Consider the following 27643-nt stretch of genomic DNA (forward strand, 5'->3'; position numbering starts at 1 on the left):
GCGAATCACGGAGCCCGAGCCCAGAGACTGACAAGACCTGGACCTCCAGACCTCTCACCGCCCGATCCACAGTCCCTGAAAAGAGGAGACCCGTGGAGGCACCGAGACACGTGGAGCCAGCCATCTTGGAACGACTACGACAAGCTGACAAGTGCAACAACCGAGGCTCCCTCCAAGTTGTGCTTTGGGTCCTGAGAAGCCCAACCCTCGAGCAGCATCTGCACCAAAGGTGAGCCCTCCAGCATCTCCACGATCTGCGTGGGGCCCTTCTGCATTTTGCCACTCGACGCGCCTAACCGGTTGCTGGCCCGCTGGCTAGTGGCCATCTTGGCGACGAAATCTACGACAAACACCGCTGGTCTGGTTGCTCCAGACTGGCCCTTGCTCCCCTCCAAAGGAGCAATCCCTCTGACCTTGCTGGTCAGAACCAACAGCTGATTTCCGAATCCTCCTGCAATTGCTTTTGCCAAGGCTTGTTTGCTTCGATCAAGTCGCCGACACCGCCGACAGCGAGAGCCTGCGTGGGACAGCTCGTGAGCCGACTCCTGGACGTCGTCGACCTTCAGGGACCACGTGGCTGCGGAGACAAGCTACCCCTCATCACCGGTTTGCACCCGACATCGCCTGGTACCCACCTGGTGCCACGCTGGTCACTGGCTAGTGACTGTGAACACTGTCCCCTCTGCTTACAGGTCTTCAATATCTCCGATCCACTCTTGGATCCACTGCATCTCTCCCGGACCGACCGCCTGCAGCATCTTTGTCTTCAAGCTCCACGGAACAGATAGAAGAAAACCGACGCACTTTGAGGCCTATGCACCCGCTTCCTGTGGGTGAGGTAAAGCTGGTACTCCGGTGCCCATGTGTAGTAATACATCTCTAGTGCCTGTGTTCCAAATCTTAAGTTCCTAGTCAACCCGGAAGATCTCCTTTGCAGTAACTTTGTACTTTTTACGCACCCATTGAAACCTATGGGAGCACGCGTGTGACTATTTGCTCTGCACACGCCACCCGTGGACCTCCTGGTCACTAACTGACGTTAGCTCCTTGTAGGCCCAGCGATTCTAGAGGCCCTAGGCCTTTTCCCTTTTCTGTTCGTGGTACTTATACCACTATTTTAGTATATGGTTTGAGTGGCCACCAGGGCCTATCCATATAACGTGCAACTTCTGTGTATTCTGTGATAATCTTGTTTGACGATTTGTGCTCCTGTGCTCATAAAGAGACTAGGGGTTACTTTGAGAAATAAATACATATATATTTTGAATATATATCTGTGTGGTGTCCTTTCATTGGTATAAAAGGGGGTTGCATTTGGTAAAACAGCTGGCTTAACACGTTTCACGAGTTTAGCCTCAAAGACTGCTTAGCCTACGCTACCACTAGGGCAGCTAGTCCGAAAAGGTTGACTTACAACCACACCATAAGGGTTGCTTGGCATGGTACAAGGTGATCACTTTAACTAGTGAGCATCATATACCAGGCCAACTTCTCACAAACCGTTATAAAATCCTCCCCTGGACCATGGGCAGCACATTTTACAACTGCTAACTCCTTAGGCAGCTGTATCGCCTCAAGCAATTTACCAATCATTTCAGCATTCTTTATTGGAGTTCCACTCGATGTCAAGAAACCTCTTTGTAGCCAAAGTTGGCCAAAATCATGCACCACTCCAAATCCATACTGACTATCAGTCAACACAGTCGTCCTCAAATCTTTCCCAATTTCGCAAGCTTTTGTCAATGCTATCAATTCAGCAACTTGCGCAGACTTCACTCCTTTCAATGGTGATGCTTCCATGACCTCTGAAACTTTGCATACCGCATATGCTGCACATAGCACACCATCATCATTTCTCAGACATGATCCATCCACAAACAACACATGATCACTCTCATTCAAGGGTAGATCTCTTATGTCTGGTCTTGGTTTTGTACAGTACTCAAGCACATCCAAACAATCATGATCATCTTCCATTTTCACACCCACATTTTCAATGTCTGGCAAAAGCGTTGCTGGATTCACATTCACACATCTCTCGAGAGTCACATTTGATGCTCCCAGAATCACTTTTTCATATTTGGTCAAACGACTATGTGACATGTACTGAGTTCTGCTTCTTGTCAAAAGAATTGCCACATTGTGAGGTACGAATACCCTTACAGGATATCCCATTATGATTCCCTCACTCTGTTCCAGACTCCTGCATGTTGCAGCCACAGATTTCAGACAACCTGGTAAACCCACAGCTACAGGGTCAAGTGTCGATGAGAAGTACGCAATAGGCCTTCTCAGTAATCCATGCTTCTGAATTAAAACTGAAAGTGCACATCCATTTCTCTCACTACAGTACAGCTCAAATTCTCTCATAGTCAGGCATACCCAAAGCTGGAGCCTCACACATTTTACTTTTGAGCTCTTCAAATGCTGCCATTTGTTCTGCATCTAGATCCAATGGATCCGTCATCTCACTTTTTGTCAGTTTAATCAGTGGCTTTGCTATCAGGGAAAAATTAATTATCCACTGACGACAATAACCCACCATACCCAGGAACATTCTCACTTCTCTCTGGGTCTTTGGAGCTTTCATTTCTCTGATTATTCTGATCCTGTCAGTAGTCACTTTTCTCAGACCTTTTTCAATATTGTGTCCAAGATAATGCACCTCTTTCTTGCAAAACTGTAATTTGGCTGGAGATACCTTTAACCCTCCATCCGCCAGATGATTCAGTAAAGCTATGGTATCTACTTCACAAGCTTCACGTGTTTTTGATGCCACCAGTAGGTCATCAATATACTGCACTAGCACTGAATTTTCGGGCATGATCAAACTTTCCAACGATTTCTTCAATAACTGATTGAATATCGAAGGACTCTCCGTATACCCCTGTGGGATTCGACACCATGCTAAGATACGCTGGCCAAACCTAAATGCAAAAATTGGCTGGCTATCATGATGCAATGGAATTGAAAAGAACGCATGACACAAATCAATCACTGTATACCACTCAGCATCATGTGGAATTTGATACAGTATCACTGATGGATTTGGCACAATAGGACAACATGCCACCACAATTTGATTAACTTTTCTCAAATCCTGTACGATCCTAAATTTCCCATTGGGCTTTTTTAGTCCCATTATCGGTGAATTACACGGACTACTCAGTAGTTCTCTCAGGACTCCTTGCTGAATCATTTTCTCAATTATAGGAGTTATCCCTTCAATTATTTCTGGTGTCATTTTGTATTGAGGAATGTTAGGATATGTGATTCCCTCCTTTACTGCAATTTTCACTGGATCTACATTATTCATCAATCCCATATCCTCTCCAGTAAAATCCCAAACTGTCCTTTTCACTGTGTCTCTCAGCTCTTGAGGCAAATCCTCCGGATTAAACACAGCAAATGCACCAATTAACTCACTCTCTCTATTTTCTAGAGTCACTCGGTACAAAGCATCTTCATCTGGTGTCTCAAAGGCTATTCCATCCGGTGTACAAAAAATTGTGCAGTTCATCTTGCACAACAAGTCCCTACCCAGTAGGTTCACTGGACTCGTGTCACAGACAATGAATCTGTGCATGTCTGAAAATTTCCCTATCTGTACTCTTACCGGTTCAGTAAGACGTGTTTTGATTTGTGTATTGGCTACACCAACTACTTGGATTGCTTCATCCGAGAGAGGAAGATTTCTAACATCTGTTGACCTGACAGTTGATCTTGTCGCACCTGTGTCTACCAAAAAAGTAACACTCTCCTCATTTATTTTCCCATCCACAAATGGTCCTGCCTGGTCTATTTCTAGAGTTGCACCAAGTATGCACTCTTCTTCCTCTCCTCGGCACCGTCAATAATCACCCTCAGACTCACTCCCTTCACTCTTTAACAAGTACTGCTGTACTTTGTTAGAACGTCTTGGTTTGTTTACCTGCTCATCATTGTAGAATCCTGAATCCTGATTATACTTTTGTAACCCTCTATTCTGCGGCAAGGGCGGTTTTGGCTCTTGACTCTGCTGTCTCACAACTTTCTGTTGTTGCTGTTGTTGATTATTTCCTTCGTTCTGGTTCTGCACCTGTTGATTTAAAGGTTTACTCTCATTACTCACTAATGGTGGATTAGGACACTCCGATCTCCAATGCCCCAATTGGCCACAGTTGTGACAAGGGAACTTTTTCTTCGCTTCCTCAAGACTTCCTTTTCCTTTTCCTGCATATCTTGGTCTATTTCCTGCATTATTTCCTGGATTATTCGCCTGTTCCACTAACTGTGCTTCCTGTCTCTCTGCAACTTTCACTTGTGCCCACATTGCTTTCTCTTTCAGCTTTCTTTGTTTTGCTTCAATTTCATCACTGAAGTATTTTGCATGTCTCAGGATCTCATCTACTTTCTTACTCTGCCAATCCACTGTGTGCTCACGAATTCTCTCACCAATTTCAGGTCTAAGGCCATATACAAATCTGTATACAAAGTGACTCAAATCTTTGTCACCCAGGTGTTCATCTCCACTGAATTGTTTAAATGCCAGTATCAGCCTCTCGTAAAAAGCATGAACTGATTCTTTCGCTTCCTGTTGTGTTCGATCTATCTTTACCCAGTCTGTCTCTTTTGCAGGTACTTTACTCTTCAGGTATACCATCACCTGATCATACTTCCTCATTACCTCTGGATCTGGTGCCCCTGTTCTTGGGTCTCTTGGATATTCCTCAGTAGGCCAACTCACAACTATTTTACATTCAGTCCACAAGTCTGCTGGAACAATTATATCAAACAGACTATTCAGGTCAACCCACAGCACTTTTGACAATTTCACAAACCTATCTACCTGCCTATACCACTCGACGGGCTTTTCTCTCAATCGAGGGAAATCATTCGTAAATGATAAAATATCCTGTCTAGTCCATGGAACATGTACATATCCTCCTCCAGGTATTTCTCTCATGGGATAATTATCCACTGGTTTCTCCTTTTCTCTCACTGGAAATGCTGAATAAGTTGTTCTATCTTCAGTCTCATCTCTTTTCTTGTACCATCTATCCTTCCACTTTTCAACATCACCCCATCTTCGCAATAATGCTACCATTTCCTTAATCTGTCCTGTTCTACCAGTAGCATTCAAATGTTCAATGTCCTTCTCTGTAAAATCCATCCTGTAAGTTCTTTGTAAAGCTTTCACTTTATCAATGTCAACTCCCTGTTCATTTGCTATTGCTCTTAGCCTGTCATGTGTATTTCTTGCTCTCCAGGTAACACTCTTACACATAAACATTAGTTCACCATCATGATGACTCTTCAGAATCTCTGTTGGAACTGTTCCTGTAACAAGCTCTTCTAGTTCTACACGTAACTTAGCTACATCAATTACTTGTGAATCTTTATCTTTTTTCTGTAGAACCTTCATCCAATCATTCAAATCATCAACTGTTATTTCAGCAGTTTTTCTCACTGGAACCACTCTCTTTTGCGGTTCTAAAATTGGCATCCCTGAACAACTAGCTTCACTAGCATCCAATATTTCACTACATGTGTCATGTCTTGATTGTCTCAGGTCATTTCTTTCTGCTCTTTTACCTGAATCTCCTGAAGGACCAACTAAATTTGTCAGATTATTCCCAACATATGGAATCACCAGTCCATTCTCACCTGCTCTCTGTTTGTCAAACACAGGCATAACTGGACCTATTGTTACAGGCACCGTAACAGCTTCTAGATTTTTCGTTAACTCCCTAATCTTCTCAGTCAACTCTGTTGTAGTTCTGGCTAATTGTCTGGCATTCTTATCAAGGTAATGATCACTTCTCACTTCAGGTGTCTCATTTTCTGTCTCACTAACACAAACTGTATCTCTTATCGGAGAAACAACTGGTGTACTTTTGTCCGGTTCTGGTCTATATGGAGGTGGTCTTTTGTAAATCATGTCATTTAAGACCTCATCCTCATACTCATTAATTCCATATTTTCTTATTTCTGACTCAGGAACCCTTTCCGCTCCTCCTTCAACTGTTCTCATCGGAAATAATCCCTCTGACATACTAGCATCTCGCCACCTTTTCATTCGATCATGATGAGTTTCACGATCATGTCTCCTCCCAAACATGTACCTATAGTACCCCCAGATCTTTGTTTCTCTCTCTCATGTACTTCTTCTTCCCATTCCACTAAAGCCTCGAACTGTGTAGGTCTCGGCTTCGGGTCAAGACATAACATCTTTTCCCGTAGATTTCTCAACACGGCCAGATTAAATGAACCATGTTCTGGAAATGCTAGAACACCATCTTCTTTAGTATACCTAACCCAATTCTCCAACCATATACAGGTATGAAACCCATGTCTCGCAGCCATGAAGGATGCAGGTGTTTTCGGTGGAGGTAACAACTCGCCCTCTGTTTTAACATCTTTATCCTTGCTAAACCACTTTTTAACTCTACCAAAAAATGTTTTCTTCTTCTTCTCTTCTTGATAATACATTTTAACGTTTACAAAGAACTCTCTACTCTTTCCGTATTATAAATATACAATACGAATTTTCAACCAATTGCAGCGCGACTCACACTAACGCACCAATCCTGGAACGTCTACGTCACTAAATAGCTCTTCCAATCCTTGCGCGGCTCACACTAACGCACCAATCCTAGCGCAAGCACTATTCTGATCTACCACCCAATCAGAGCGCGGTCTTTCTGACGTCAACAGTCGCTGCAGTTTGTCTCTGTCTTCTGTCACTCGTCTACCCCTCCTTTACAAAATCTTTTCAGTAGACTTCGTGTCAAAATTTCTACAAAATCTATTAGTTACAACATAAAAACATCTCCATTGTCTGCTTCGCTAACCACAGAATAGTAAAAGAGAGTCTATTTCATAAGAAACCTTTCATTGACACAGTAGCACTTCTTCTACTCTGCCCTACTAACATACATTCATTAACTGTTTCCTCTAGGACTTGTCCAAAGAGTCTTACAATCAACTAAATGTACAAACATTCACGCACATTCATACAAAGGAAATATAGTACATACGCACAGAATCCTGCTTCCCAAGAACAGACAATCTGCTCCACTACAGAATTATAACACACATTAACTAAGCAAGCTTTCTTTGCCCAGTTCTTCAAATAAGCTCAGAGAATACCTATTACTCCTCCCGCGATAAGCTTTAACGGAAATCCTTACAGATCCCTGGGACTTAAGACCTGAGTTTCACAGATAACCTTCACTATCATACACACTCCTTATATACCAGAAATATCTAATAGTAACATACGACGATGTCACTAATTCCGAACCCAGACAATGTGACGCGCAACTTCAATTGTCACACGTTATTCCTTACAATTCCGTCTTTCCCGAGAGCAGCATTTACTTCCCTCTGCCCTACTACAGAACTGCTACAGCTTCCAAGTTCCAGAAGCACTACATATAACTCAACATTACGACTCCAACATATAGTATTAGTACATATACCAACATGAACCAATAATCAATAATCAATAAAAACAATCTTATCTAATCAAGACAATCTTCAAAAACCATCCTCTCTCTGCAACCAGGAAATTGATAGAGATCAGGGTGTGTACAATATTCCCACTACCACGGATAGAGTAATCTCACAGTTACACGCACATGCATACATCATACGCTAGGGCCCATTTCACTAACATACGCTCAAATACTCTACCAGCAATAAACCTGTGGAAGGAAAACACTCCTAAACACCCTGCATCTATATCGAGGTCGATAAGACCTGGTTTTTGTGACTGTCCCTAAGCATAGTCTATACAATATATACAACAATAATCAATAATGCAAACTCAATAATTGACAAGAAAGAATATCCAACACCATGTTTAAAATTATATTGCTTTATCTAAAATTAGTCAAGAAAATCAATCAGAGTAAATCATTTCTCATAGTTACCTATTCTAGCTAAATGTCAGAACGGGTCAGGACAAGTCTCTCGGTAAATGTCTCTCAAGACGAAGTCCCTTCAGCATCAATCCTCAGCAACGCAGGTTCGATACGCGGCAAAGGCAAAATGGCAAGTGGCAAAAGACCCTCTCTAGGCTAACATCTTATAATACTCTAAACAATAGAAAGATACATTGGGAACATAGAAAAAAACCATAATGTCCGCCGGACTTGCTGAGCAGAGCGAGAAGGAAAGGATGTAACATTGCTACATTTGAGAATCTCCGCTCAGGAAAAATACACATAGCGAAAACTACGGAACAGGAACCAAGAAAACAAAACATGTATCACAATTATCCTGCTTCTCCTCGGCCATCGAGCCACAGTTCAGAGCTTCTTTCTAAGGCTCCTTTGTTTCCCAAGGCTGCCAAGGACACTTTCACTTCTCTTGGAGATCTCCCAAAAACTGCTGCCGTCCTCATGGAAAGTTTTTCGACAAGGACCATGGTCAGTTAGCTTCAGGACCATTTCCAGCAGGGGTCTCCCTTGTCTCAGTTTTCAAATTATAATCACAGCCAGGCTCACTATTCAGCCTTCTTTCTCAGGCCAACATAGGCCTTAATAGACCATCTTAATTAAAAGAGACAAAAACAACGTTACTACAGCATAGTGATTAAACAGTGTTAACCCCACTAATACCCTTATGTGTATGCATTTATCTAGCACTTGCAACATGGAAAAGCATTAATTCAAAAGCGTTTTGTGCTCAAAAATAAACAGCACATAGCAACGTTTAAACATGAAAACACATTTAACTCTTTTAACACGCACGTTATTATCAGTCAGCACATTTAAGCACACTCACGTGTAACTCTTTCTTGTTAAAACAAACGGATTGATTAATATAAACGCACTTGCACAAGACAAATAATTAATTATTAATTATTAATAAATTAATACAACGAATAGACATGCCAGAGCTTCAAAAGCCCCAGAATTTTCAAACTGAAAACTCTGCTCCAGCAATACCTCATCGGAGGCTCCGTCCCCTTTCTCAACCACTCTGCAAACTTGCCTCCTGGCATACTACTGGTTGGGGGATGAAGTCCCCTTGGCTGCTGAGGGTCATTGTGGGCCAAGAACTCCTATTGTTGCTACCAGTTATTCCCACAAAGTGGGATTGCTGAGACCTCGTCAGAGTTCCCGCCCCCTTTATCAACCATTCTGCAAATGGGCCTGCTGGTGCATTACTAGTTGGGGGTTGAACTGCCCTGGGCTGCTGAGGGCTGTCTGGGGCCAAGAACCCCTTTTGTTGCTGCAAGTAAGTTCCCCACAGTGAAATTGCTGAGACCTCGTCGAAGGCTCCACACCCTTTCTCAATCACTCTGCAAAGGGGCCTCCTACCCCACTACTGGTTGGGGGAAGAAGTCCCCTTGGCTGCTGACGGTCGTTGTGGGCCAAGAACTCCTATTGTTACCACCAGTAAGTCCCCCACAGTGGAATTGCTGGGACCTCATCAGAGGACCCGCCCCCCTTTCTTAGCAACTCTGGAACACTACTGGTTGGGGGATGAAGTCTAGGGTGACACGCTGGCAGAGGAGAGTTTACCTCCCACCCCTAATTTTCTGCCTTTTTTCTGCTCGTTGCTGACCTTTATTTTTCCTCTTTCTGCTAATTTCTGACATTTATTTTGCCTCTTTCTGCACGTTTCTGACCTTTATCTTACCTCTTTCTGCTGGTTTCTGATCTTTATTTTGCCTCTTTCTGCTGGTCTCTTACCTCTATTCTGCCTCTTTCTGCTCCTTTCTAGCCTTTATTCTGCCTCTCCATGCTCGAGTCTCACCTTTATAAAGCCTCTTTCTGCTCACTGTTGACCTTTACTCTGCTGCTTTCTGCTAATTTCTCACCTTTATTTGCCTCTTTCTGCTAGTTTCTGATCTTTATTCTCCATCTGTTTGCTTCCTTCTGAACTTTCTCTTGCCTCTTTCTGCTCCCTGCCGACCTTTATTGTACTTTTCTGACCTTTATTCTGCCTCAATCTGCATGTTTTTGACCTCTATCTTGCCCCTTTCACATCTTTTCCCCCCTGGACCCCTCCCCGCCTCCTGCGGGAGCCGGCATTGCTCTCACAGAGAGGGAGCTGCTAGACATGCAGCTCCATGTCTATCGGAGCAATCCTTTCATCTGTTCCCCGGGGCCATTATTGGTTCCAGGAAGGGGAAAGCCTGCTCCCCCTGCTTTGATCTGCACAGACTGACACCGGGAGGTGGTGGTCCCAGGACCATATGTAGCCCAGGAGAAGGGGCCACGCGGCCCCTGACCCCATTAAAAAAAAATATTTGGCCCCGGAGAGGTGGTGATCCCTGGGGCCCAGGGGGTCCTCGAGGCCCCCATATCAGGTGTTATTTAGCTCCATGTATGTGGTGGTCCCCGGGGCTCAGGGAGGTCTGTGCACTCCCATCAATCCTCCTTTAACCCTGAGGAGGTGGTGGTAGTCTCAGGGGCTTATAGAACTCATGGAGGGTCCCATGTGCACCCCTTTTTATCGATAAAGCTCCGGTGAGGTAGCGGTCCCCAGGCCTCAATAAGCCTTATGAGTAGGGGCGTAACACAGGCCCCCGCAACCCCTGTGTTGCGGGGGGGCCTCCGCGCTCCAGTGGCCCCCTCAATCAGCGAAGCCAGCAAGCGGCAAGCCCCTTCATCATGATGGTGCGCACGCCCGGCCTTGTAATAAATTAAATGGTGCGCACGCCCTTCAGAGGCTCTTCATTAAGTAAATGGTGCGCTGCGCACACCCGGACCCCGGCCGGGCCTCAGAGGCTCTTCATCAATAAATTAAATAGGACTGAATTAAATGGTGCGCAAGTTCAACTGCGCACGCGCGGGCCCCGGCCGGGACTCTGAGGCTCTTCATTATTTAAATGCTGGGTGAGCGGAGCGCAGTTATCTCCGCGGTCTTCTTGGTGCGTGTGACTTGTGAGGCGAGGCATCCCAGGACCCCGCCGCCAGAGACATGGAGACAGACTGCCCAGGCAAGGCCTTTCTCTTATGTTCGAATGCGTGACACGTGCAAAGAGTAGATTTTACACAGTGCCTCGCGCATCACTTCTGCAACTTCAGCGCGCTGTAAGTATTATAACGTTTTACCAATACAATGGTGTCAGGACAGGTGCACAAATAGATTGCTGAAATTCTTTTACTGCACATTTTGTTAATCTTTAGAGTTCGACTGTGAGGAATCTTGCGCGGCTATCTTGCTGCTGGGGGTTCACAAGTGGAAGTTCTTTTTCATGAAAAAACACAGTGTTGAGGTGCGGGTTGTGAATTTTTTGTTGAAAAGGTGAGATTTCTTTTGAAATACTGAGATTTTCGTTTTCGTACATTGGCACTCCTGACTAGAGAGCTCATCCCTGTGAGGTATTTCAGTCACAGGGGCATCTGTTCCGGAGAGTAAGGGCGTCTATGTTACTTTGCCAGGAAGGAGAGACAGTGGCATTTACTCAGACTGTCAGAGGTGGACTGGGAGAGTTTTGACACCTCAGCAGTCCTGATTGAAGCAATGGGAGTACCAATGGGAGTACCAATGGGAGTACCAATGGGAGTACCAATGGGAGTACCAATGGGAGTACCTATGGGAGCATCAATGGGAGCATCGAACGTGAGGTTCTCTTGCTCTTGGGGCCACGTTCCTTCTAAAAATTTGGAGCCATTTTTACTTGAAAAACTTCTTAGATGTTTGTATGTTTTCCGTTCTTTTTACATAGTTCAAAGTTTTCTCTTCACATCTGCCAATTGAGCCTCTGCTACGAATTGGAGATGATGTTTTCCTTTAACACGACTTTTGGGACAATGCCCTTTTGTTAGATTCTATTTTTTTGTTGTAGAGGTGTTTCTTCTTTGTGCTACATAATGTTAATGTCACTTCAGTTTTATTTTTAAGGCCTAGTATTCCACTTGAGGATTGCTGGGTCGCCTGGCACAAGGGGCTGTCTTGTGACTCCCTCAGTGTCCCTCTGGACAGGTCTCTCTTAAGCTCCTTTGAGATGCTGGTGTGATCTTCCAAGATTTAGAAGAAATTGTTTAGTACATCTATCCATACGGTAACTCACGAGCAAGCAGTTTCCATCTTGAAGTGATTTTCAGACCCATGGGATCTGGACTGGTGGGAGCACTGGCGTCTCTTAGAAAATGTGGGTCTCACAAAACATGTGATTACAAAGGCAATGCTCAGAAAAGCACAGGCGCCCTCACTGCAGCTTCCCTTCATGCACTGCACATGAAGAGGAACAGCATGGGCAGCACCAGCACAATCTTCCCTCACACAGGTGACATCATGCAATTCTCCCCCCCACACACACACTGAGTAGGAACAGCATAGGCAGCACCAGTGCAACATTCCCTCACAGAGAATCTCCGCATCACAGGTGGCTTCATGCAACCCCCTCAAACTGGAATGGCGTGGTGAGCAAAAAAACGATGGCTTTAGGCCCAGATCTCTGTACTGGGGCGATTGTATGACATTCTTCTGCATTCTGTCCATCAACTGTTGTTTTTTCATGCAACCCCCCTCCACACACACACCAACACACTGACCAGGAACAGCATTGGCCCACCTTCCCTCACACACAGAGCAGTATGGGCGGCATCAATTGAAGGTTCCCTCACACATAGATCAGATACAGTATTGAAGGGGCATATAAACTTGAAAAGTTAACAACTTGTTACTTTGCCACTTTCAACTTTACCAGCTTTGCAAAGTGCAAGTTGGTGACATTTAAAAAAAAAAAAAAGGGTTCGAAAGGGATCGTGGGTGGCAATGGCAACATTGCTCTTCGCACCCTGAGCCACAGACGCGAGGCATCTGGTGGGTCCATCCCATTGTATGTGGAGGATGCACACAAAGGTCTATATTTACTAATCTTTCACACAACGCAGTGCAGCAAGGCAACTTGTTGTGCTGCATTAAGTGAAAGGGAGAGAGTAGAAATGTGCCATTTCTAAAAAGATGTAGCACACTTCTGCACTCTCATGGCACTGACACTCTTCAGGCATCCTATCGCCAATGTGAGCACCCTTGCACCATGTAACAAGGGTGCCCAAGTAATGGGCAGGATTGTTTTTGTACAGGAAGGCATACCTTCCTGCAAAAAAAACATCCCTTGAGGCATTTTCCACCCCCAATGTGGCTGCTCGCTGCACAAGCAGTGGGCCCTCTTAAAAGGGCAGCGCCTTAGTGCCACACACTGGCACACTCATCCTCGCTCCACTCATAAGGACCCCCGTGGGAGTCCCTCTCTTCCGGTGCTCTCCCGCATCATTTCCGGCACCTGTGGGGCTGGGGCCAGTTACTTACACCTGCCCCACCCAGGTGCCGTCCTCTTTGTTCTCCCGCTGGACACGCTGTCCTCAGGTGCCGACCTCATTGTGCCATGTCTTGTCATGCTCTTGAGTCAGGTGGCAGCATCAATGATTTCTTGCGGTGAGTCTGGGGCCCATTGGGGCAGTTTCTCTAGCCTCCTGGCTGCACCCTCTAGGGCTGAATGCTCCTGCCTCTGGGAGTTTTGGGGCACGCCTGGCACAGCGCTATGGGGAGGAACAATATAAGCAGAACATTTTTCTGCCCAGGGCTGTAGGTCTGAGGCAACTTTTTATGCATTTGGTGTCACAGCCCCCCCCCATCCCCCCACCACAAGACGAGGGTTCAAGCCTCAGCTAAAGGGCAAGGTCATCTTTCTGTGTAAACGTGCACTCTTCAGTCAGGGTATAGCACAGTGCTAATGCTGCCAGGCTGTGGTTCGATGCAGAATGCAGCACACATAGAAAGAGGAAGTAACAAGGAGAAATAAGATATTTCTCCTCCTTACGCCATCCTCTGGGAGGTGTAGCTATTTGATGCAATCCCAGATTTACAAACCTTTGTAAATCTGGCATGGCATGAAATCCGTGGGTGGATGCACGGTAATGCCCATGATACACTTGTGGAACGCCTCTCAGAATGAAATGTAATGCAGTGCATCGTAAGCAACTGTGTTGCATTACATTTCTTTACAAAGCCACATAATGTGGCGCAAAGTGCCCTTTGCATGGCTCTGTAAATATCTACTAAGATTTTGCGTAGTGGTTGTGCCACCAAAGTGGCACAACCACAAAGCAAAATGTTAGTAAATATGGCTCCAAGTCTGTAAACTTGGGCCAATATTTTTGAAGCCCTTGAGTTGCCATTATATCATGCAAAGTGGCACAAGGCAACACAGGGGCTTTAGTGAGATTTACTAAGCCATGCAAAACCAGCCTGCATGGCTCTTCATAGCTTAGTAAATCCAGAGTAACACAAAGCAGCGCAAGTGGATGCCTTGCATTACTCTGCGTTGGGAAGAGGAATAATGTACCTGACCAAAACAAAGGTGTAATAGGGAGAAATATCTTTATTCCTCCTCGTTATTTCCTCTTTCAAGGTGTACTGCATTCTGAACCACAAGTAGAAAAGGGGAAATGCATCTGAAAATAGTTTCTGTGCTGAATATGTCCTATCCTGCACCAAAACATACTACCTGTAACACAGGCATGCTTCCCCCATGGTGTAAGGGTGCATTTGCGCTAGGTTGCAGTGTGTGCGCCAGCGCAGAGAGAAAGCAGGAATGTGCCATAGATTAGTAAATTTGACACATTCCTGCTCTCGCTATTTGATGCAGTGCATCAAGTTGTGATGCTGCGCTGTGTTGCGCCAAAATTAGTCAATTTATGACTTAGTGTTGTGCACCACTCAGTACCGACCACATACCTCATAGTGTCTATACCCGACACGTGTATGGATCTGCACACTCGCTTGCATGACCCTATGGCTTTCCGCCATTTGACGGGGACATGCTGGATTGCTTGCCTTTTTATTTATGGATGGATGAGATCCTACGCACTGAGGGTAGGACTCGTGAATATACTCTGATAAGCTACAATGACACCTTTTCAATGTATTTTGTAAACAGACCGATCGATTCACGAATCCAGCAGCATTCTCTTCCACCCGCAGCAATGTCATTGTTTAAAGATCGGGGGGCATATTAGCAAGGGCTGGCAATATAATTATCGCTGCTTTAGCGTCCGTTTTTGGGCGAAAAGCGGCGATAATTATATCGCAATATCATCAAGGACACGCTAGCGCGTGTTTCCTTGATGTAGAGCCCGTTTTTTCACAGCCTCGCATCGCTAATGAGATGCAAAGAAGGCATGGCTGTGAAAACAACACGTTAATATCGTGAAGGCAGCTTCGCTATATTAACAAGGAGGTGCAGCGATAAAAAAAAAATCGCGCTACCTCAGCCTTAACTCAGGAATTTAACGTCTGTTAAATTTCTGACTAAGGCATACTTTTAATGGGAGATGGATTATGCTGATAGGACAGTTTGTTCAGCAATGCTATCGCTGTTTTCAATGGAACATCACTGGAAAACCAGCGATGTTCCATTGAAAACACTGCTATCGCTGAAATATTATCGCCATAATGCTATGCATTGTAAATATAGCGTTATCATGGCGATAATATTCAGCGATAGCCGGCGATAATATTTCTATCGCTATGTACGGCCAGCGATAATTATCGCTGGCCGTTGATAATATGCCCTTAAGAAAGTTTCCTGTACTAAATGTGTTCGCTGTAAAGCGCATATGGGTGTTGAAACATCTGAGAGATAAGTGATCAAAAGATGCACAGGGGCGTAACGAAGGCCACCGCAGCCCCTGCAGTAGGGGGGGAGGGCGAGCTCTAGAGGGCCCCTTAGCACAGTACATGGCCTGAGAGCTCTGGATTAAGCCCGGAAGGCGGCCCCTCCATGCATTTTGCAGGGGGGGCCCCTGAGGTCTTGTTATGCCACTGCTTAAGAGAGTGGCCCCATAATCCCCCTCATTTTTTAAAAAAATGCCCCAGAGACCTGGCCCACCCAGGAGCTGAATTCAAAACATTTGCATCAATTATGTAATTTCAGATGCCATTAGGGATGCTATCAATGCCAATATTGAACATTTTATGAGAAATGTAATATGTGAAGCTACAAGCAGTGCATGGCTAGGGGAGTGAGGTATATTTACTTTTAGTGACTCTGATTAGGCCAACATGCCTTTGACCTTGTTGGTGTGTCACTGCGTTAATGACAGTGAAAATATACAGAGTACTCAACCGGAGAGGCTAAATATCATGAATGGGTTATATGAAATTGTTCTCATTATACAATCAAAAGAATTTGAAATGAATCTTAGTAAAGTAGAATTGCCTTTGTAGCTGGGTATGCTAAACATAAAATGTTTAAAATGTTTAATAAATATATATTTTACACAGAAACTGACATATTATAGGTATATGAAACACATCAATAAAACTCAACTATAAAGAAGTCAAAAGCCTTTGAAGAAAGTGTACATGTTCATTAGATTTATGCATAGCTCCTCAAACTTCTCGTTGATGTGACCGCATTTTCCCAGTACCCCAACTCTATAATGCCGAGACCAGTGACCTCCATTACCAAAATTGAATTGTTTCTAACTAACATGTCAATGATCTGGACCACCAGAAAAAGTCATAGTAGCATCTAACCAATGTTGTCTTGGGTAACGTCTCAGAGACCTTACATCAAACGGACACCTTTCATAGTCCTCGAAATGTAAATACTTTTTAATAACAGTTTTGACACACGGTGCTATGTATTGATGAAATTGTATCTTGCTTACCTAGTGACTGTCTCTTCTTCTTCCTTCCAGGAACATCACTGGACTGTGAAATGTTCTGCTCCACTGTCAAGAAGTGCTACCACACTTGCACAACATCTAAAGATCATCCTTTTACCAGCTGTCCTTGGCACCGATGAGCAAAGCCACCATGCTCCACACGGAAGGGAATGCCCTGCTGAAAGCTGTGTGGCAGGGCAAATTCAGACTCACACGTCTACTTCTGGAAGGTGGAGCCTACATTAATGAAGGCAATGCTCAAGGGGAAACGCCCCTAATGGCAGCATGCTTGGCCAAGTATGATGATCCCCAGAACAAATCCAGGATGATTAAGTACTTACTGGAAAATGGAGCCGACCCCAACATTCCTGATAAGTTGGGCAAGACTGCTTTGATGCATGCCTGTGCGAACCAGGCTGGAGCAGGCATTGTATCTTTACTACTTGAGCAAGGCTCTGACCCCAGCATGAAAGACTATTCAGGTTCCTCTGCTTTAGTGTATGCAATCAACCAGGGTGACCGTGAAACACTCCAGGTCTTGTTGGATGCATGCAAAGCCAAAGGCAAGGAAGTCATCATCATTACCACAGACACATCTCCTTCTGGGACAAAAAAGACAAAACAGTATCTGAACTCCCCTCCCTCACCTGGGATCGTTGAGAAGCAATCCCCAGGACTGTGTATGTCACCTTCAGAGATTGAAATAAAGACCTCTCTCTCACCAGCAAGTGAGAAGGAAGAGGAACGTGATGTCTTCAACTTCAATATGGGAACCAGGCTCACGTGCCCTACTTTATTAAAACCGGAAATTGAGTCTTCTTCAGAACAGATACCCACAAAAAGTAGAGTGGTCCACCTTAAGCAATTGAAAAGGCTAAATTCTGAACCATGGGGCTTGGTGGCTCCATCAGTTCTGACTGCGTCCCACCTCTCTGCCCCACAGGAGGTCTCCACCACAGTCACTGCTGAAGAAAAGATCACCAGTGATCTCAATGGAATGACCATTACCAAGAGGCCTTTGCTTTCTAGGAGACACAGTATTGAAGGCCAAGACCCGTCATGTTTCAAGATGGCCAGTCATGCATCTGGTGAAGACTCGTCAATACAGATAACATCGTGGGCTGACAAGGTCCAGTTTAACCAGCTACACCAACCATTATCCAGGCGTAACACTGCTCCTGAAGCACAAGAGAACACTACTGCCACAGTGGTCCCTACCATCGGGACCAACCTGCGTGCAGGGGCGCACCACAAGTTGACTCGTATGGAACATTATGAGTCAGATTCCCACCTTTGTCCAGACTCCATACCTGGGTCACCAGATTCAGGACGTGTGTCCATAGAAAGGAGAAAGTACAATGCTTCACCATTGACGCTTTTCACAAGCTCTTCTCGTGAGTCCTTAGAGAGTATACCCAGTGCTGTATCACCGATAACAGTACGCCGCAGGACACCTGGCCTTTTGGAACGAAGAGGATCTGGGACTCTTCTTCTTGATCACATTTCCCACACCCGGCCTGGCTTCCTGCCTCCACTCAATGTCAACCCACACCCCCCCATCCCAGATATCCGAGCCAATGGCAAGGCTACCTCCCCTGTCCATGGAGGCCAGAAGGGTCTGATCCCTGTGGCTCCCAACTCTCCAAAACATCTTGACACCAAAGCCAAGAAAAAGCTTGTGAGAAGGCATTCTATGCAAACAGAACAGATCAAACAGCTAACCAACTTCCAGAATTTACTGTCTCATAATGAGTCTGTGAACTGATACCATAGCAAAAAGCAAAGAAGGCAAAGGTTTGGAAATGTTTCATTCTCTTATGCTTTATGCCTTTTGGATCTCTGCTGCTATAGAAAGGTTATGTTCCCCACAGCAACTAAATGCCGATCAAGTCATTGAGTCTTTGATGCTGAAGGAGATGGTGACAGGAGGTTGCCCCTTCGAGAGCACAATACTGTGGTTCTGATTACAAATTTTATAGAAGTAGATCTGTGCTCTTGGCCACACTATATAATCCTTAGCAAATCACTGTATCTAACTTCCAGTTTTTTTGTGGAGAGTGCCTTAGAAAAAGCGGATGCTTAAAACATCCTGATGTTTCAAAATTGCCCGATATGATCCCTGTTTTTTTTCTAACTAAGCATACAAAATACTTGGGTAAAAATAGATGAAACAAAGCAGAATCCCTATACCCGCACCCTTTGCATCTGGGTTAAATAACTATTACAACAACTAGGAATATTCTTGATAGACTGTAAGTCAATGAGGCAGTAAAGTGACCATCGCACAAGGCATTTCATGGTACTTGGCTCAAAGTGAAGAAGAGTTAGGACCCGAGGCAAAATGTATGCACTATAAGTCGCTGGATCATTCACTAATAGGAAGCACTGAACAGAGGCGCTTAAAAACATTTTAAACAGTGAACTCACAAAGTAGTTACAACTTTTTCAGAATGCAGTAGCAAGACTAAAGAAGGATAAAACCCAACAGGTCTTCATCACTGAAAGTTTAGTTTAAAGCTTAATGTAAAATAGAGTTGATCAACTGTGCTTCCACAAATATTGCAAAATATATTTGCAAATTTATTAGAAATTCATTCCACGAATGCTATTATTTAGCATTTTCTTTAGAAATTGTATAAGAAGCACTGATGGCCAGGTATATCTATTCGCTTATCCTCGAAGGAATCAAATATTAATTGTAAGATATAAAGTAGGGGTGTGCAAATGTTTGAAAGTTCTTTTCTGTGCAGTGTTAAGAAACTTTTTTAAACTTTACAATTTCTTGATAGTCATCAAACTTGCAAAGTAATGAACATATGGAATAAAAAAATATAACGTTCTCTACAAAGTATTGCTGCGGGACAAAAACTCAGCAAAAACACTTTTAGAGGGAGAATCTGGACAAACAAGGCTGTGTTAAATTGATAGGTGCAGGAAACTTCACAAACTGGGCAAAGTGCGTACTTAGACGACTTTGGGGGCAAAATCGATCACACCGTATAAAATAATACACTCGCTGTGCCAAAATAGGGACACGTTAGCAAAAAATACAGGTCTTGTCCTGAAGAGAATGCAATATTTTGTATTTATTTATGTATGAGAACATATTAAATAATTAGGAGTTTAAAAATAATACAATCCAAGAATGCCACCGTCTAAAGTGGCATGCATATTTTTGAATTTAAAAAAAGGTATATAAAAGTACATCACAAAAAAACACATGAGTTGAAATGACAGATTGGACCAACAGTCTTTGCACTGAAGTGGACTATATTTTAGGAGGATGGGCACATGTGCATAAACAGAATGCCGTGCCTCACATGGAAGGGAGTCAGTGGCTGATGGTGGCATACGTCGTCTCAAGCTGTACGTGGTGGTGAGAAGACGCACAATGCAAAGTACACTTCAATAGACCAGTGGATGAAGAGGGCTGACCGAAATCCCCATATGTCCGAGTGTAAATGTATTAGGATTTTTGGGCAAAAATAAGGTTGACAAGACTACTAAAACAGTCTACTGTCCAGACAGAAGAAAAAATGTTGGAAGGATGATCATTTAATGTGTTGGGATCAAAGAAAAAGGACAGCACAAGCTAAAACAAATTAATTGAAAATAATTTCAAATGTGTGACGGGTGCTCAAACCAGGGCTTTTCAATAGCATGAAACTCTGAAATCTCGACAATAGCAATATGGCATACTCACTGCCCTATAAATCGATAATCAGCTGCTGACATAATGAAAACAAAATGCAATAATTAGCTTCAATCTTTAAAACTAGTCATTATCCTCCAAATTAAGGCCCTGGTGATCACTTTTAGCCATTCATAGGTGAGTGCCGGTGGCATCTTACCAGTAAGATTGACCATGTCTTTCATGGGACCGGAGATGTTCATGCCCTATCGTCAGAGTCCTCGGAGAACAGCTGAAGGGGGTAGGAGATCTAATAATGGAAAACTGAGCTGCATCGCCTTCAGTGTGAACCAGGGATGTGCAAAGTAGGTCTAAGGACCAGATCCATACCATTTTTTTCACTATAACCAAAACCTACTTGAATTAGTTCTGTCTATATCTATCATATGTAAATTAATTTTAGGTAGATATCCAGAAAATATGGCCAAGACCGATGTTGCACATCCCTGGTGTAATGCATATCTGTAGGCCAAGGACTCAAACGTTAAATACACGTCACTCAATTATTTATCTTATTGAGAGAAGGATCACCTGAAAGGGGGGGGATTTATTTAGCTGAATTGCTTTATGTTGAGCCAAATACTATCAAGACTGCTTTCAGAGAGCTTTTTGCATATTCTATTTATAAGGGTTTTAGTGAGCAGGCCGAAAATTTACGAAGTTCTGTAGTCCAAGTGGAAAACAAATTTTAATAGTCGGTAATACACTATCATTTTCAAAGGAATTTTTTTTTAAGGGCGCTTCTGGCAATAAGACACTTTTTAGAAAGACATTTACCCATATGGACAAGAACTGTGGCACATTTGGATCATTTAATATAATTTAAAACGATTCGTAGGACCTCTGCAAGTTTTATCAAATGTAGGCAGTGGCCCTGAGCCTGCTTTTTTTAGACTAAGCACCCACCTAACCAACTGAGTGAAAACAAACCTGGCGGGATCCCCAAATGGATCTATAGCATATTTCTATACCATGCACGTAAGCCACAAGGCTGCAGAGCTCTGTATAGGAGAGGTAACTGGATTGTGGGCAAATGCCATAAAAGCTAATATTTACCACAAAATGAATGTGTGTTAAATACACATGTCAACTGAAATGTAGACAGAAAAGGTATTTTAACTTACTACAATAATTCTACATTTCATGGGGGGAATAAGGATCAATCAAAAAACAACATCCTGTGTGTTTTCTCGAAAAACAAATTCAGCCTATGAGATGGACATATATTGTGAGTTAAGGGGTCTACTGTGGTTACGAGTATATATAATGTATGTAGTAGTTCCTTCAGAATACCATATTCAACGCTCGTGCGAAAATATGTAGATTGAATGATACTATCCGTTTAATGGCATCTAAAGGTTTTGATATTTTTAATACAGTACTGGTATTACTGGTCCATTGAAGATTCTCTAAGAATGTAATGATCCCCAGAACTGCTTTTCAGACAGTACTAGCAAAAGATTTAGGACATAAATTCCTCAACCAACTTCCTTATCTTGTCCACTAATTTCATAAGAAGCCACTACAATCCAACCATGATCAGATTGAAGCTGATCCATGTAAGCTTTTCAGCAAAACCACTGTCTGCATAAACCACATCAGTTTAGAGTTATTGTATGCAATTGTATCGATCGAGAACATTGAGTTTACGTTGGCCATATTGAACGAATGTTGGACATCGCGGAATTTAGCAAAAAAAGCAGTGATCAGACCAGCTGCCTTGGCAGGCATTCTTCCTTTCCTGTCGGCTAATGCAAGAACAGCATGGACTCATAACCGCGGTGTCTTTAGTACAACTTCCAATTGGTTCACGGAGGATGAAACATTTCAGAACCAGATATATGTATACATATGTAAGACAACTCTGCAGCACTGCATTGAAATCGATCACATCCACAAAATGTTACAGATTGTCAGGCACAAGCGTATGATATTGCGATCTGTGAGACCACGAAAAGGTGCTGTACTTCGTTGCTGGATAGAGATTTTTAATGTGTCTGTTGATAGATGACACAGCAACAAATTACATGACTTTTCATGGTGTCATGACACTATCTAACTGACCCTTCTTCAATAGGTCAAAACCAACATTTTCAAAGACCCCTACAACTAATTAGGTGGATCCAATGGGACTATCCATCTTCCAGCAGGACTGGTCCTATTAATTCTACCTTGCATATGTTCAAGCTTCCCTCTTTTGCATTCTTTTTTGCTAACTTTTGGCTTCATTCCCTCGGCTGACTGTTCATTTATCACTATGAAGCTGCCTATGGAGACATGTGTAGCACAGTACAAATCCAATGAATAAACTCTAATCCTTGAGGTCATGACCTTGTCACAATCTGCAATAGTTTGTTTATGTGATCGATGTTGAGTACAAACCTGCTTACACATTGTGTTTAATTATACACACACATATAAAAATGTGTTGAATATGTTATTTCTGACACCTGTAACTCTTACAAACATGAGATTACAAAATTGATAGATTGAACAGAAACAAAACATAACCGAGCATTAGAAAAAAGTTTTTTCAAAGTGTATGGGCTGACACGATTGATCCGATGGTCCTGTGTGTCAGCGTATTGTGTTTTACTCTTTATGTACCCAGTTCCTTATCATTTGGTTAGTGTATCATCATTCAAAATCCAAACAGCTGAAGTGACTAAGGTAATTTTAAATAAGATGCATAAATCGATGCCCGTGAAATTCTTAGAGTACTTTCTAGAATGTGACCACTATAGTCTTCTATAATGTAGAGAGGAATACAAGGAACTAGTTTCTGAGATGTGTAACAACCTATCTGTATGTAGGTATGTATGCATAGAACCTGTCCATTGATATATTGTCTTTGAATGTAACTTCTGGAGATTTATGTTTAGTGGGAGGCCACCAAAGCCTTCATCTCCAACATGCACTGCCCTTACTGCCACAGCATCCGTACACTCCTCTTCCACTGTAAAGAACCACATCACTTATAACTAAATGGGACTATGTACTTGGGTATATTCGAGATTGACACCGAATTGTCCATACGTCACCGAGGTCTGGGCAATATCACCATGGACCAGTGAAGCAGACGTTGGATCCTTCAGCCTACAGCCCATCACAACCCAAAACTTCCTGAAGCATTTTCCCTCACCTTTGACCCATCGCATTGCATTCTCAATTCTGGGATTCAAGTTCCCACCTCCAAAGGGCATCGGCTGTAGTCGAGTGCCCAAGAAAACTAATATCTCACACCTGAACTACAAGGCACTGCTGCCTCACCTCTGTACATTACTGAATTGATTACTGTATGGGCACTTATGGATGATATCACATTATAACTATCTACTTATAGATGTATTTGTATCGTTTTAGGTACGTGTGTGTGCATAGATATATACCATAAGTGTGTGTCTGTGCATATAAATATATATGTATGTATATAAGTGTATTTATATACATATACATTCTGCAATTTACCAAGATATATGCATTTTTTCTCATTACTGAAGTCTCCCTGCCTCTCAGTTAAGCCGTGGTATTATTTCAAATCCTCGATAGCCAGTCACGTTAATCGCCATTCTAAAAAGCAGACTCTTCCAGTCGCAGAGAACCACCAATCTGAACTTTTCATACATGGACCGTTTCTGGTCTTTAGAGAGGAGGACTTCATCACGACAAAGGAATCCCAGGATGGAGAAGGCATCAGGCTTAACTCGTTGTCAGGAGTAAAAATTCAACACCATCAACATCTAATACAACAGAATGTCATTTACAAAATACTATTATTTAACTAGCATGTTGCCCAACAGTGAATGGACCAGATACAGAAATTCTGCTGCAACTTTTTTTTAGCACATATTGGGAAATAGTTGGGCCTACATATTGTCATTGCGTAAGATTAACAGGTCATTCTCCCAATTCACTAGTTCAACTCGGTCCTCTAACGGCAGTAAATATCTAGTGACTGCTGTGTTTGGTGGTGCTTGTGCAATAAGTTCCAACTGGTCAGGCACAATATTCTGAAGAAGCAAACCACCCACATGAGTTTTTATTCCAAGCACTGACCTTCAGTAATATTCTAAATTCTGTTGTATGCAACACGGATATCAGCTACGGTACAGGGGCAGACATCATGGCTGGTGACGCAGTAGATATGTACTGCATCTCCAGTCCTGTGCCTCCTCAAGAGGGTCACATAAGGTTTTAGTCACCCTCTAACCATCATCTAAGTTACATCCAACCAGCAAAAAATGCATTGCCAGCCCGTCCGGTAATCCCACAACCATACAAGCTAAGTACCGAAAAGTGCAACCAGACAATAATAGTTTAAATTGATCCCAGCGGGACAAAAACTGCCACCAGGCCTGGCTTTAGAGAAAAGATATACTAGGCATCTACCTCCAAGTCCAGTGCTTGCAGGGCTACTTGTGTCTATAAGCTGCAAAGACATCCCCAATTAGGGCATAAGGAATGGCGAAACGTCACTTAGCCTAAGATGCATAAACACACTTTTGCCCCTTAACGACCCCAAATGTGCGATTAGTATTTCCCAAAGTGTCTGCCATGCTAAATCTAAAAAGAATACCACTATGGCAAAAATGTGATGAAACAAACGCAACAAGATGTTAATGCGGCCTAAAAGATGCTGGATATTACGACCCCAAAGCAATATATCCTGAGCGTAAAAACTATCCACCAGACTCCCCCAAAAATACTTAATCCAAGTAGTAAAATACTATTACCATGGTACTGTACGAGTCAAATACCTGATACAGCCGCTTAATGCAATGGGTTGGTCCCAGTAGTCAATAATAACTAAATGATGCTCTAAGTTTATGGGCCCGATGAACAGAAAATTCATTTTGGGACTATGTAAAATAGTACTTCAATAGATTGACTTCACATATTACAAACTGCAATTCAGAAACTTAAGGTTGGATATCTCCATCCCGATCTGCCCTAGCTTTTTGGTATGGAAAATGTCCACACCGTTACTAGAGATCTCCACACATGTACCTATAGGAATTATCAGTAAAATTGGGATGGACAAGGGGGAGTGGGGAGAAAATAGGGAACAACTGCTATAAAATTGGTCGGAAAGGAGGGGTTGGGGGGGAAATATTCTAAAACCAATGGCACATTCACTCAAGAGAAAGACAATTACTATTCATAAAATACACCTCTAATTCTACCTTAGCATTGTAGTGCCAAAACATGTTTCAATATACTCCAGCCCAACCTTGGAGTAAGCCAAGCGCTATACTTGGCCAATCACTGGTACTGCGGAGGTATGCTTTAATAAAAACACTCCAAGGAAATAATATAAAATGAATGAATTTGATTAAAAAAAAAATAAATAAAAAAATATATATATATATATATATATATATACACACACATACATATACGCATACTTTAACACACGTACATGTATACATACATAGTATATAGTTTCACAACTTAAGTGTCAGTAAGGCTTCATTGCTAGTTTTCATACTACACATAAATCGAAAATAATTGAAATATCTTTGTTCACAAAGCCTGAAAATGTCTGAAAAATATTACAATTAAAACTATAACTTGGAAATATTTTTTATAACAAATGCAACAATAAATGTTGATGAGGGTGGGTGACTTTAATTTAAAAAGTACTCTTAAAAATAATATGTAAACAATTAATGTATTCTAATTAATTTTAATTTTTGCGCAAACTTAATTATAAGAGGGAGTATGTTGTATATTTTTTTAAGTAGTCGCAGGTTAAATTTATTTGTATGAAAAGATGTTACATTAATTTTTTATAATAAAATATTTATTTATTGTTAAATAATAAACGTCATTCAATTGCCCAATATTTTCCTTTAAGGAGATCTTTGCTACGGTGGTGGAGATCTCCACAAACAAGTGGAAATCTACTAATAGTAACTTTACAGTTGAAAATGTAGTTGTAGGACTCCATGACCGCACAGGAGGGGATGGAGACTCTTAATTCTACATGTGCGTGTACATCTCCACTCAGAAATAGTGAAATGGGGAAAAAAAGGAGATTTACATCTAGATATAGAAGTAGATCTATACATGCAAACTCACGTTTTTGAATTGTGCTAAGTATATCACCGTGCTTCCACAGTGTCCAAAAAACTGCAAAACCTTTAATTGTAGCAATCTTGCAATGGTGAAAACAATAATGAACATATTTAAATTCTTTTTTAGCTTTAGATTACTGTTTACCAGGCCCTAAACCCTTCATTAGTTTATTTAAGTGTGCTTTTATATATTCATTTATTATGAATAGCAACCACATTCACGCTATGGTCAGGACAGTCAATGGTCAGGCCCTAATATTGAAGAAACAGAAAAATGAACCAAATTTATCACAATTCTCATAATTTAACTCTGCGTCATGCACAGAGTGGGATTAGAGCAGGGGTCTCCAACGTTTTCTATAATAGGAGCCACTTAAATGAATAAAAATCTTCCCTAACTACTAATATTAAAGATGTAGAAATAACCATAAGAGACAGGATTGCATTAGTGGACAACATATGCAAGATTACTAGCAATGATCACCTCTGAGCTTCACGCTCAGTTGCCAGTAGTAATGTAAAAAATGATTTTTCAATGTGGAACGACTCTACGTGGGTAATGCATAACAGCCATAACTGAAATGCTCCTGTCACTAAGTTAATAATATTAGTTATAGTCTCCCAAACACCATTTAATTTTTATCACTCAAATATCAACTTTAAATCAGTCGCGGCGGCTCCCGTGAATCAGTAGTGGGGCGGGGAGGGAGGAAAGGGGGGAGAATTTTTTTTTATTTTTTAAATATCACTTACCTGCCAGCCGGCCAGCACACCGGCTGCAGACTCTTTTCTGTCCTCTTCCTGGCTTCTTTTGGAAAAGGAAGCAGAAAAGGCTCCCCTAAGCCAATCACAACTCTGCAATGCAGTGTTATGATCGGTCTGAGCATCGTGGTTTGATGCTCAGGTGGGGAATGAGAGCCTGAGCATATTCTCCACCCAGGCTGTAATGCAGCCTGGGTGGAGAACATGCAAAGTGTGCATGAATGTTTTGCTGGCCCTAGAGGGCCAGCCAAACATTCATGCGCACTTAGGAGGGTGCTGCCACTCCTTCCCCTGCGCAGCCTAGCCCCGCCCCCCAAAGCTACCCTAGCACAGAAAAATAAAATGATAATACCAGCTTGTTATGATCATTTTCTTTTTCCTTTTTTTTTGCCGTGCTGAAAGGCAATGGGGAGACGCTCTTCCGCCTTACCAGAGGAGCTGCCCCTGCTTTAAATATATTTTGGAAATTCAACTGTTTTTATCCAAATACC

The 27643-nt window shown here is 42.7% G+C and overlaps 1 protein-coding gene across 2 annotated transcripts in view; it reads left to right on the forward strand.

Annotated features, from left to right (window-relative positions):
- Window positions 1-26131, forward strand: part of ANKRD34A (ankyrin repeat domain 34A) — a 535455-nt gene extending 509324 nt beyond the window's left edge. For both annotated transcript variants that reach the window (XM_085636968.1, XM_085636967.1), the window contains exon 2: window positions 16656-26131. In XM_085636968.1, coding sequence (XP_085493094.1) covers window positions 16759-18387 — 1629 coding nt within the window. In that variant the 5' untranslated portion in view covers window positions 16656-16758 and the 3' untranslated portion in view covers window positions 18388-26131. The remainder of the gene's footprint in view (window positions 1-16655) is intronic.
- The last annotated feature ends 1512 nt before the right edge of the window (window positions 26132-27643 follow it).

Source organism: Triturus cristatus, chromosome 12 (genome assembly GCF_964204655.1).
Source record: "Triturus cristatus chromosome 12, aTriCri1.1, whole genome shotgun sequence".
Taxonomy (NCBI): Eukaryota; Metazoa; Chordata; class Amphibia; order Caudata; family Salamandridae; genus Triturus; species Triturus cristatus.